General features: G+C 53.7%; 1 protein-coding gene across 2 annotated transcripts in view; it reads right to left on the bottom strand.

Moving 5' to 3' along the window:
- Positions 1 to 576: 576 nt before the first annotated feature.
- The window catches only part of MALL (mal, T cell differentiation protein like), a 28,855-nt gene continuing 16,965 nt past the window's right edge, over positions 577 to 12,466 (bottom strand). The window contains exons 2-4 of one of the 2 annotated variants that reach the window (XM_026480170.4): positions 11,502 to 11,669; positions 9,957 to 10,082; positions 577 to 5,896 (exon numbers count right to left, since the gene is read on the bottom strand). In XM_026480170.4, coding sequence (XP_026335955.1) covers positions 5,822 to 5,896; positions 9,957 to 10,082; positions 11,502 to 11,669 — 369 coding nt within the window. In that variant the 3' untranslated portion in view covers positions 577 to 5,821. The remainder of the gene's footprint in view (positions 5,897 to 9,956; positions 10,083 to 11,501; positions 11,670 to 12,466) is intronic. The other variant, XM_048222753.2, reaches the window with a different exon arrangement.

The raw sequence follows: 12,466 nt of genomic DNA, 5'->3' as shown, positions 1-12,466 counted from the left end.
CTTTTGGGTCTCCTGTTCTTCCTCTGCAACTTCGGTGATCCCTCCCAGCTGTCCCGCCTGTCCCCAGGGGCTGGGGCTTCAGGCTGCTCAGGCCTGGCTATTCATGCCCAGGAAACCGAGAGGAGCCAAGGGTCTGGTTGGATGACCCTGACCCTCTCGGGCCCTCACAGTGCACTTCACGTAGTGGTCAGGAGGGCTCTGGAGGAAGGGGCCTCCTTCCAAGGGACTGAAGTTTGGTTTGCTAAATGAGACTTTTTTTTTTTTTTTTTTTTTTTTTAGAGAGAGAGATAGAGTGTGCGTGAGCATGGGGGAGGGCAGAGGGGGGGAGAGAGAATCCCAAGCAGGCCCTACCCCCAGTGTGGAGTCTGGTGTGGGGCTTGATCTCACAACCTCGAGATCATGTCCTGAGCAGAAATCCAGATTTGGACGCTTAACCAACTGAGCCACTCAGGCTATTTTAAATGGGGCTATTTTAAACTATGTCATGGCCAATTAAACGTTCAGTTCTGTGGGGAAAAGCAAAATATCCAAGTTTCTTTTTTTTTTTTTAAAGATTTTATTTATTTATTCGACAGGGATAGAGACAGCCAGCGAGAGAGGGAACACAAGCAGGGGGAGTGGGAGAGGAAGAAGCAGGCTCCCAGTGGAGGAGCCTGATGTGGGGCTCGATCCCACAACGCCGGGATCATGCCCTGAGCCGAAGGCAGACGCTTAACCGCTGTGCCTCCCAGGCGCCCCTCTGATGTTAGGAACATGGTTAATGAATAAAGACAAAGCCAGTAACCATCATGTGCCCAGGTGAGAAACTTCAGGATCATTCTAGACCTTTCCTTCCATTCCCATAATGGTGACCGCAGCTGGCACTTCCTCAGGCAAGGGAGCTGAGGTTGAGAGAGAGGCCACACACTTGGGCAAGCTCAGGGATCCACGCCCTCGGCCACTCCCTTCTACTGGCTCTCAGTCCACTGCAGTCTGGTCAAGTCTATCCCACCTCCCCAGCCCAGCCTGCCCCCTCCCCCACTGCTGCTGTCTAGACCCACAGCCACCTCTCGCTTGGACAGCTGCCACCGTCCAACAGGTATTCCGCCCCCGGTGCTCCTTGGGTAAAAGCCAGTCTGCAGCCTCACCTTCGGGGGCATCCCAGGCCCCCATAACCTCCTGAGACCTCTCCTTCCCCACCATACCTGGGTTGGATCCCCACCTTGGCTCTGCCCAGGAAAGCCCTCCTTGCCCTCTTTGCTCATCTCAGACACACCTCCCAGGAGGGCCGGGCTTCTGGCTGGGTTTCGCCCACACTACTTGTGTGTAGGTTGGAACCTTCTTATGTTGTCTGTCAGCGTTGTGGGTGTGAAGAACATGCTTGGCGTGTGCGTGCTCCCCGCTCCCAGAGGGACAGAGACCCTGTCATGGTGAGATGTGCTACCTGACAGGTATCTTTGGGGCTTTGAAGCTAGACCCCCTGGAACTGGAATCACATTGACTTGCTGTGTGACCTTGGGTAAGTCACTTCACCTCTCTGTGCCCCAGATTCCTCATCTAAATGGCATCCATCACACAGAGTTGTCATGCGGATTATGTGAAGAAGTCAGCACGTCATGCAGCACTGGGCACATGGTGTCGTTGGCAAGTCTTCTCCCCCTTCGTGTCCCTGGATGTCTGTCCTAGTGAGCTTTCACTGACCGTGCATTGGCCGAGAGAAGCCCTGGGAACTGAACACGCTGTGTGTATCAAATCCCTGAGGCTGGCACAGTGACTGTCCCTGTGGTACCTGAGAGGGAGCCCTGGCATCCGCCTCCAGCACGCACCATGGCTGCCATGGCCACACCTGACGGAGACAGAACAAAGGCCTTGAATCACGCAAAGAGTGGTCAACATCACTTTAAATCTGTTTTTCCAAATCATGTTATTTTAAATGCCCTGGGCAGATGCCCATGTGTGCAGGGACACTCCGCTGGCCCAGAGGCTCTTTGTCCCTTGAAAGGCCCCATTGTGACCCCCGAACCAGCCCCGAGTGATTCCCGGAACAACAGGCCCTTGTGTGGGCCCCGAAGGCCTGCTCGCTCGCGCCCTGGGCGGGCAGTGCGAGCCCTTTGCTGTGTCTTTCAGGTCAGCATCGGAGGCCTCAAGACCCCGCGTGGGCTGCTGCCAGGGCTCTGATACGCAGCGCTTGCTCGAGTTTGCTTCTAAACGCTGCTGAGGCTCAGCTCCTACCCACTGTCCTCTCTAGGAGAAGGGCAGAGCCAGTGGGGACCACTGGGAGCAGAATGGGGGGGTCAGGGGGTGGTTCACAGAGCAGGACCGTCCGCGGATGAGGCCCCTATCAGGCCACCGTGCCCTGCGCGGGGAAGGCCACCAGGAGAATGCCCCCAGAGCCAAAACAAAGCAAGGGGGGGCACGGCCACTGAAGTCACAGGCGAGAGTCTCCACAATATCCTGGTCGGATTTGCTCCACAGCTGTCTGTCGCCGTTTGCCCTCCCGGGACGCAGGCCCTCACCCCGTATTTGTGGTGACCGTGGTCTGTTCTGCACGCGGCTCTTGGTCACGTCACAGGTATCAGCTTCTTAATCCTCTCTCGGATCCATGGCGGGATTCTGCTCTTTGTTCCGTGATCCTAAAAACATCCAGTTACTCGCCTTCTCAGCAAAGGATCCGCTGGAGTGGGTGGGCCTTCGGCTCCCTGGAGGCTGCAGAGCGGGACTGGGTACCTGCCTGGGCGGGAGCTGTCGTGACTTTGCGGCTCGGCGCCACCAGCCCCTTTCAATACGGCCCCACGTGGCCTCCTGCAGACACTGCGGGCAGTCTGGGCTGTCCCAGCTGCTGGCCTCCCGCTGGGGAGACCCCTGCCCGCTGGCAGCAGGGGTGCTCCAAGGGCTTGTCTCGCTGTCCCTTTCTGAGAGGCGGGGGGGGGGGGGCTACAGACTCGCGTGAGGACAGGTGTGGGCAGCCTAGGGCAGGAAGCAGGAGGAGCCGGCCAGAAACCCAGCTCCGGTTCTCACCAGCTGAGTGAGCCTGTTCCCTCCTCCCTGAATTGACAGGACAGGATTCGCTCTTTCCTGTGGCCACTTCGGGGAGGACAGGAGGCTCCGTACATACAATGGAAGGTGCTTCCACAGTGCCGGGCCCAAGGCAAGAGCTCCAAAAATGAAAGGCAAATGGCCACACAGGTGCACGTGTGTGTCCTCTGGGAGGTCACGTTTGGAACTTTGGTCCATCAGGGACACCAAGCAGGCAGTATCTAAGGAATGTGGGCTGGAACCAAGATACGCCCCAGAGAAGGACCCCTCCTGTTCAAGACTCAGACGCAAACAAGTGAGGCATGCCAGCCCCAAGAAGCTTCGGGGGGCAGACAGCATCCCACACCTCAAGGGACCGACGGTCCCAGCAGAGCAGGTGCTCAGTCCATGCCCATTCCGTGGGGTCCGAGGACCATTTGGCTGTTGCCCTGCAGATTTCTTAAATGCCCCCTCCCCAGGCATCTCGGGGTTCCAGAGGGTCAGTGCCTTTAGCAGGAAGTCCTGCCCCACAGTCAGCCCTTGCCCTGCAAACACCTCCTTAACAGTGGGGTGCAGAAGAGCTGAGCGAGGAGATGCCTGAGCAAGGAAATTAGACTCTGTTCGGGGCGGGGGCGGGGAGGACGGTTGGGGGAATGGAAAGAGCAAGACCAGGAGAGGGCATTTTTGGAGGCTGGCCATCCATTAACATCCAATGGGAACAGGATGCAAGTCAAATGCCAGATGAAACTGCAAATTAAATTAAAAAAAAAAAAAGGACTCCGGGTGGGAAGAATGAGGAAGTCCTGTCAGAGAATCACCTGCAAAGCCTTGGACGAATATGGATTTTACCCATTTTACCATTAGACCAATTTGCAAATGAAAATGAGAAAAGAGAAAGAGCAAATCAAGATTCCTTTAAAGAGAATGATTAAAATTCCCAAACACTGAGGAACCTTCAGGAAATTCAAGCAAGCCTTTGGTTTCTCTTTTTTGATGGGGGCCAAAAATGCTCCTCCGTGGGCATCATGTTTCTGGCTCAGCAGCAAGCAATCAGGCAGTTTTGTTGGGAAAAAAAAAGCCACTTTCCTCAATCAGCACTTGATTGCAGATTTTGTTACATGACAAACTTCCTATCATTTCTTCATGATTTTTAATGTGTACCTTTTCAGGATAAAGCCTCAATCTAAACTTTTGCTCCTAATGGACTATCAAATTTTTACTTAAATTTTCCTTTAAGTGGGTTCACTAAAAGTGGCCTTTTTCCAGTACGATTTCCCTGGGATCACAAAGGATCTCCTGAAAATACCACTGAGACCCCATTTAGTCAAGACATCCCCAAGCTGGAAGGGGAGTAAAATGTCAGCTTGTTAACCCTCTGCCTGAGCCTTGAATCTTCGTTCTACGAGGCCGCTAGCCTCCGCCTGGATATCTCCACAGCTGGGAGGTGACCAGTTTTTGAGGCATCTATTTGGTGCCCTGCTGTGGGATATCATTAAGTTCTCTGAGCAAAGGGACAAAGCAGGATTTTAACATGGCGACTGGGCTTTCAGGATTGATTCCTAACTGAGCGCCCTCCTTCCTAACTGCCCCCTCTCCTTTCAATCCAGACAGCCCACACCTAAAACATGGTACTCACCACTTGTCCTCTTACTTCCTTTCCCTCAGTAATCTGGTCCTCTTGCTCTCCTTGGGAGTGGCCCAAGGAAATTCTAAGGAACAGTTTATTACCCACATCCCTAATTGGAACAGAACACAAAGCACACTGCCCAGAGAATTTCTGATCAGCTTCACGGGATGTGAGAAGATACTTTTGCACCTTGCTTTCTTTTGGCTTAAGGACTTGTTCTTTTTTTTTTTTTTTTAAGTAGGTGCCACACCCAGTGTGGAGCCCAATGGGGGGCTTGAACTCATGACCCTGAGACCAAGACCTGAGCAGTGATCAAGGGTCGGTTGCTCAACCGACTGAGCCACCCAGGTACCCCCTGGCTTAAGGACTTTCTAATGGAGTACAGGCCCCTTTGTCTTGGGGGGGAGGGTCTATGTTCCATTAGAAAGAAGGGGTCCCCCGGGCGGGTACTTGGTGAGTTTCCAGAGAGGGCGAAGCCATCGGACACGCCTGGTAGCTAGGGAGGGTGGGATACCCAGGGACGGGCTCTCAGGCGGCGCGGTGGCCGAGCACATGCAGCTGTCATCTGAACTGCCATTTGATGCTGCCTCGAGAGGTTCCATCTAAGCCAAAAGATTCCTCAGAAAGAAAGCTGCAATGATGGAGTCCCTGATACCGGGAAATTAAAAACAAAACCCCCCAAACACCCCACAAAAGTACTGAGCATAAAGGCACTTTATAAAGTATTTCAAAGTTTTATCATCTTCCACTGGGACATCTGCAGATACTTGCTGGGTGAGCCTTACTCCCCAGGACAGGTGGACGATCCATGAAGACTGGGAAACGGGCCCCAGGATGGGTACTCAAAAGAGCTTGTGGGAAATTCCAACAGATAGTTCTCAAGATCCGGTCCAGAGGTCAGCAGGGGGTCTTGGTTTCGTGGTCACGGTTTCCATTTCCCACCCCCACAGCCCTCTTTCACAAACAGAAAATGACTCTAGAAAGACAGCTCAGCCGTTGGAGGTTAAAAGCAGCAAGCCCCCAACCCTGACATGAAGGTATAGGGGAGAGTAAACATAACACCCACAAGAAACAGAGCGTTGCTTTTTGTTTGTTTTCTTTTTTCCACCATCGGGAGTATTTTTGCATTCTAAAATGTTATGTTGGAAGGCGGGCTGATCCGTGAACACCGTCTGAGTTTTCAGCAAACGTTCTGCTGCTTTATGCAGACTTCCATCTGATTAAAGAAAACACTGCGTGAACCACGTACAGGAGAGTGGCCACGTATGAAAACACCTGAAACCAAGATAAACAACGATTAATGGGGGTGCGTGGGGGGAGGGCAACGCGTGGCCTGTCCATACTGATCCGGCCACTCACATGGTGCTCGGGGACGATGGCCCCAAAGGGTGTGGGCCACCGCAGATTCCCATCATTCCCGCAGACGTCTTTTCCTGCTGAGCCCAGATGTGGCCCCAGAATGCTCTCAGCACAGAGCTCCAGGTGACCCACCAATCACAGGACTTGGTGTGCAAGGTCAACTATTTGCCATCACACATCACCGTGCTGGTGCGACCCAGCTGGAAATGGAGGCCCTCAGAGACCCCTCCAATGATACTGCTCTCCGTGGAAAACATCCTTCCCCCACACCAGTAAGGCCAGGGTCCACCAGCAGAGATTCCACTGGCCTTGGCTAAGAGCATACGAACACGTAGGTATGCTGGCTCTGGTTAAGGTCTTGATGCTGTCTGGTCATCCTCAGACCCCTACCAGAATTTTATTCTAGGAATCTTAATTTCACAAGCATGGGCAAGGGTGCCAGGGTCATGGGAAGTGAGGGACTGGGACGAGGAGGAGGGATTGGGGCTTTGGCAAAAAGGAGGGGGGCTTACTGAGAAAGCTGTCGGAAAGATCCAGTCAGCGTTTCGACACTGGGAACAAAGGCCCTGGAAATGCGGCAAATGGTCCCTTTGTCCCTGTCAAGGCCCTGACTTGTGTTCACGCGGGCATCATCTATTCCTGTCACCTGCTCTGCGTGGCTGGCCTCTCTGAAGGCTTGCCTGCCCCCAAGTCAAATATCTGCACCTGGATTTGTGACCTTGGGTGTGGGGGTCAAGAGTTTCCAACCCAGGCACGACGTTAGGGCAGCTACGGTTCCATGACTCTTGAAAATGCCCATAAACACCAGCGGTCATCATGCCTGCTCTCTCCCTGCCTCCACACATGGGCGAACCCTTCACCTCATTGGCCAGAGGCGATGAGTAAGCCGAGTTATTTAATAACAAATTTAAGAGAACTCATCCGGGAATACCGTTGAAAAGGAGAAGTTGTACGTGAGTGAGCAGAACCCTCGCCCCCCCAAAAACACCTCTCCCTGTCAGATGGGAGCAGTTTATTGTCTGGGGAATTCCAGACCCAATGAGAACCCTTGGCAGGAGCACCTCCGATGTCCCCAGCAGTAACAGGAAACAGACACTTTTTTCCAAGTGAGGTCAAGCCATGGCACACTGGGGACCCTAGGAGCCAGGGACATGAATGCATATACTTGGGCCTTCAGAAACCCCTCTCCCTAAATGGCTGCTGTTACTGTTATTCCAGATTTCTGCAGCAATTTCCAGCTGCTCTCAGTCTATTCCCACCAATTCCAGGGATCCTTCTGGCACAGACTCTCTGCGGCCAACAAAGGAGAGGGGAGAAAGGGAGAAGCTTAGCTTTTGAGGCCGCTCCAACGAAGCAACACAGAGAGAGGAGAGGCAGGCCAGATGCTTCCAAAGGCCAGGAATGCGTGGGAGAAGGTGTTGACGTGCCTCCCCATTCCCCGGCTGGCTACCCCCAGGACGTGGGAAAGGCACGCTGTGGTTGGGCAGGGGCTCCCCTGCTCACGGATACAGCTGCTATTTTGACTAGAAAAGCGTGACTTTACGTTGAACCATGCTCATGTATCACCGTTAGCCCAGTGCATTGGCCTACTGGCCACATTTTGACTCTGGATTCTGGCGCTCCTGACTTGGCCTGGGCATTAGACCATTAGGTCTAATTCAACTAACAAAAATGGGGGGACACGAGCAATTGGGGAGTGGATAAATAGACGCTGGTGTAGTCATCGGTGGAATGCTAGACAGCAATGAGAATAAACACTACATCCACCCGGAAATGTGGATGAGCCCCAAACCTAAGGTTGAGAGAAAGGAGCCAGACTTAGACGAATGCACACTGCATGACTCCATTTACACAAGCTCAAAAGCAGGCACCGCTGAACTAGGCGGCTAGAAATCAGGAGGCCGGTATCCTTCCTTTGGGTGCACGGTGATAGCGGAAGGACAAAGGTCCCTGGGAGCCATTTCTTTTGTTCTATTTCTCAATCTGGATGCTTCTTACACAGAGGAGTTCACTTCATAGGAATTTGCCCATCTGTACCCTTGCAACCTACTCACTTCTCTGGGTGTATGTTGCATTTTGGTAAGAAGAAAAAGAAGACAGTTGGAACACAGTAGATGACAGTGGTTCTCAACTAGAGATCTGTCCCGTGGGCCGAGGCAGTCATTCACCCTAACGGGCTTGCTCCCCGCTAGCCTCATTCCACGTGCATTTCACGACTGTCATCTGCAATAATTTCATGGAAGCTGTTGTCAAATGCCTTGCTGCTGATGTCTGTTCAGAGAGAAGACTTCTGGGGTTGGGAGAGGGTGAGGTGTGAGGCCCTCAAAGGGAGTCATCTGAAGGGTGACAGACGAGGCGGGTTACCTGGCTCCCAAGGGAAGGAAGAAGAACGAAGGTGCCTCCTGGCTGTGTTCCTATTTAGAAACCAGCCATCTTGGGAGATGAGCCAATACAGGAGACATTCCCACGTTGTGGGACATTTGAGGGGGTGCCAGGGACTAGAAGTGGCCATATTTATGGAACTGGAGAGTAGGCTGGGAACTTAAGGGGAACATGTGGCTTCTTTGGGGCAGGGGATGGGCCCATAGGGGCCAGCAGGCAAGGCTTTCAGGAACTTTCCTCCAGACCCTTCTCTCTGGAAGCAGGAAGAACACCCCTGCCAAATCCTTTCCAAGAGCCCAACAGTGCCCCTCCCTGTGGGTTTTCTCTCAGCCTCTGCTCTACTCTTCCCAAAAAGTGGGGACGGCACAGTTTTGGCACCTGGGACGGGGATCTTGTGATCGATCGATCATCCCAGTTGACCTCAGGATTTGTATAATTCACAGGCCGACCTTTAGAATCCTGAGGAGTGCTACTTCCTGAACCTTTTCCATATTTTTATGCCCATGGTTAGAAACACATCTGATATTGCGAGTTTGCCTACGGGCGGGAGCCCACACGTGCAGAGTTCTGGAAAAAGGTTTTATGAGTTAAAACATTCTCCTACTCTCTGTCATTCTGATTCATTCCATTAAAAAGAAAATCCAGTTTATGACCTCAAAGTCCACAACGGGTCTGGCTCACAGTTGGAGAACCCTTCTTGCAGGGTCCAGGGGCTCGCACCCACCAGGCACGCTGGCCACATGCAGTGGGCACCCCCATTTGTTCCGCTGACGGAGTGAATGAGGCTCAAGCCCCTGGGGCCCCCGCATTGCTCACCGTGAGGGCTCGGAGAAAGATATTTAACATCTCTGTAGTTCTGAGGGAGTCGGACGGGAACTATGGGCTCATTTGTGAGCTCTGGCCCCTCCTGCTCCAGCAGGTTCCCAGAACAGCTGAAGACCTAACCGCAGCAGCAAACACCCCCAGCTGAGGGGTCTGGCCACGCTGGGCCCAGAAAAGCTTCTCCACAGCCCCACTCCGCAGCCGGGGCTTGGTGAGACACTGGCCACTCGGTTTTACATCGGCGGCCTCAGTGCTTCCCCGAGCCTGGCTGTGTGCTTGGAGGGGAGGCCACTCCAGGAGAGCCAGGACTCACTCACTGCTCTAAACAGGGGCTGAGAGAGTATGGGTGACAGAGCACCTGCTCTGGACACCAACAACTCCTGGCCCTCTTGGAGCAAGTTACCCACGTTCTCAGCGTCCTGGTTCTGCATCTGTGAAATGGGTACGATAAGAGTGCCTACATCCTGGTGCTACTGGGAGAGTTAAATAAGATCATTCGTGGAGAGCTCAGACACTGCCTGACACTCGCGGTCATTTCCCTTTTGCAAAGCCCACCCAGGCGCCGACCCCTGGGCCAGCCCAGGCCTGCGCAGCGCGGCACCGACCAGAGGGCTAAGGGAGGCTGGGGCACATCCGCTCCCTTCTCCAGGCTTTGTTTCTTCAGAAGTCAGTGACGTAAAAAGAGAGGGGAGGCCCAAGCAGCCTTCTGCTGACCCTCCGTCAATCAGGGGCGCGGGGAGCCGGGCCCAGGGGCAAGTGGACGAACACTCACCACGGCAGAGATGTTCTCGTGGTACTGCTTGTAGGTGTAACCCTCCTGCGTCCCGATGGTGGCCAGAGCTTCCAGGACAGAGGCGCTGAGGTAAAACAGGGCAGCGACACAGTGGTAGGCTGCATCCTGCAGGGTCAAAGAGGGCCGTCAGAGAGGTGGGCGGCTGTGGTCTTGGCCTGTCTCCCCCTGGTCCCCTCCTGACAAGGCTCAGGTCCTGCCCTCATCTTCTGCTGCTTCCTTTGGGAAAGAAGGGCCTTCCTGCCCTGACCCCTGCCCTGTCCGCCCAACGTCACCCCCCAGCCCCCTCCTCACAGAAGGTGTGTAACCAGCACTGCCCAGCGGGTTCTGTCTCACTGGTGTGGGGGCCGCAGTCAGGACTTCAGGGAGGAGGCACGCTGCTTTCCCTTGAGGCGGGATCAAGGAAGAGGTGGGGGTCAGGAAGAGCAGCCTGGGATCAAACAGGCGGAGATCAGCTCTGGCCCTGAGAAGCACCCTAGGTGGTCACAGTCCCAGTTCAGATGTGGCCTCAGTGGCCAGTGCAGGGTGAGAAGGCCCAGGCCACTTCCACTGTGGTTTTGTCTTGTTAGTATTAAATTTTTCGTGGGTGGGGGAACTCCAGCTGTGTTTAAAAGCAAAAAGGTCCTAGAATGGGGTTTTAAGTAGCTGCAATTTGGAGGTGATTTTGAAAGTCTAAGTAGGAGGCGCTTGGGTGGCTCAGTCGGTTAAGCGTCTGCCTTTGGCTCAGGTCATGATCCCGGGGTTCCGGGATGGAGCCCCGAGTTGGGCTCCCTGCTCAGTGGGGAGTTTGCTTCTCTCTTCCCCTCTGCTACTTTCTCTGCTGCTCGCCCTGCTTGAGTTCTCTTACTCTCTTTCAAATAAATAAATAAAATCTTAAAAAAAAAAAAAGTCTAAGTAGGAGGCCTTTTGAGAGTAGAGGCCTGGGCAAATGGCCCTGCCCCCTTCCACTGTTGATAAAAGGTAGGTTTCCCATGCGTAAGTTTTACCCCCTCAAGGGCCTCAAGGCAGAACTTATGTAGAATCAAGACCACAGGCCATCTGTCTGCCACCTCCAAGTCCTTCTCTGGGGACCCTGCTTTAGAAGGCCATCCCTGGGCACTGGCCAGGAAGCCCGGCCTCACACTGGGCAGCCAAGGCAGCCAGGTCCCTGCCCCCTCCTAAGATGGAAACCAGCTCTCCTGGACGTTGGGAGACGCGAGCAGGCACAGGTGCAGGCGGGCTGGGGAGGGGTGGTTGGGCTGCTGGTTATCCATGAAAAAGGCAGTCATGCAGGAGAAAGCAGAGCAGGCCCAATGGGAATCAGGCAGCGACAGTCAACCTCTGCCTTCACCTTCTCCTGACCTCACTGTGGGGAGCCCTGGGCTGCTGTGGGGAGAGCTCAGAGCCCAAGGCCTGGCCCACTCAGCCTGGGAACGGGCCTAGGAGGCAGCGACGGACAGCCTCAGCCAGCACTCAAAAAACCAGCCTGCCAGGGGAGAGGGTCCAATACCCACCTGCCCGCCTCAGACATTCCAGGCTGTGACTCACCAGGGTGACCCAGGAAGTCTCCCCGCCGTGGGCACCAGTTATGTACAGGACAAGCAGAGTTGTGGTGGCCAGGAAGCAGAACACGGACACAAACATCACCCAGCCCTGGATCAGGGGGATGGGCACCAGGGACGAGGCAATCAGGATCCACACCAGGCCCCCGAACACCTGCGGAGGGGGGGGCGGGGTGAGCATCAGAGCAGGAGAGCCCACACCCAGGAAGAGCCAGACCTAGAGTCACGCTGGGGCCTTAGGGGCAGAAAAACAGGAAGGAGGCAGAGAACGGCGGTGGGCATTTTCCTCACCGAAAACGACTCTTTCTGCCCCCTCCAGGCTCTAGCCTGCAGTGCCAGTCTCAGTCCAATCGCGGGCTTGCTTGCCTTTGTTCACGTTTTAAATACAATTTTAATTTTTTATTTAACAAAAACGTTATCACACTTACATGCCAGGCACCGTCCTAAGCACTTTGTAAATATTAACTCAGTTAATTCTCACAACAAATATTAACTCAGTTAATTCTCACAACAACCCCAACAATGGTACCGACCCATTTGTCAGATGGGGAAACTGAGGCACATGGGTGCTAAGTAATTTGTCATCCCAAGAAAGGCCTTATCTCCTCTAGTATTATCATTATTCTGAGGTTTTAGTCTAGATCAAATCCAAATACTTTGACATTAAAATATTTCCTTTTATGAAAGGTTAGTGACTAGCAGTTTCTTTTGTTCTTTACTTGGCAAAATAATTGACCACACTATGTCATAAGCATAATTTTTAAAAACATTTCGCCCCTTAAATCCCCAAGTCCAGGAAGTGCTCTGACTACTGAGGTCCGGGCTGGAGTGGAGAGGTCAGCCCACCTCCTCGGATGGCCTAGGACTGGCATGAGAGCAGCATTTCCCCGTTGTTATCCAGAAGACACCCCTGTTGGTGTCCAAAGTCTCAGGGAGCCCCATGTTTTCAGA

The sequence above is a fragment of the Ursus arctos genome, unplaced genomic scaffold (assembly GCF_023065955.2).
Source record: "Ursus arctos isolate Adak ecotype North America unplaced genomic scaffold, UrsArc2.0 scaffold_8, whole genome shotgun sequence".
Classification (NCBI taxonomy): domain Eukaryota; kingdom Metazoa; phylum Chordata; class Mammalia; order Carnivora; family Ursidae; genus Ursus; species Ursus arctos.
The sequence above is the reverse complement of the archived record's forward strand: the minus strand, read 5'-3'. Positions and strand labels throughout refer to the sequence as shown.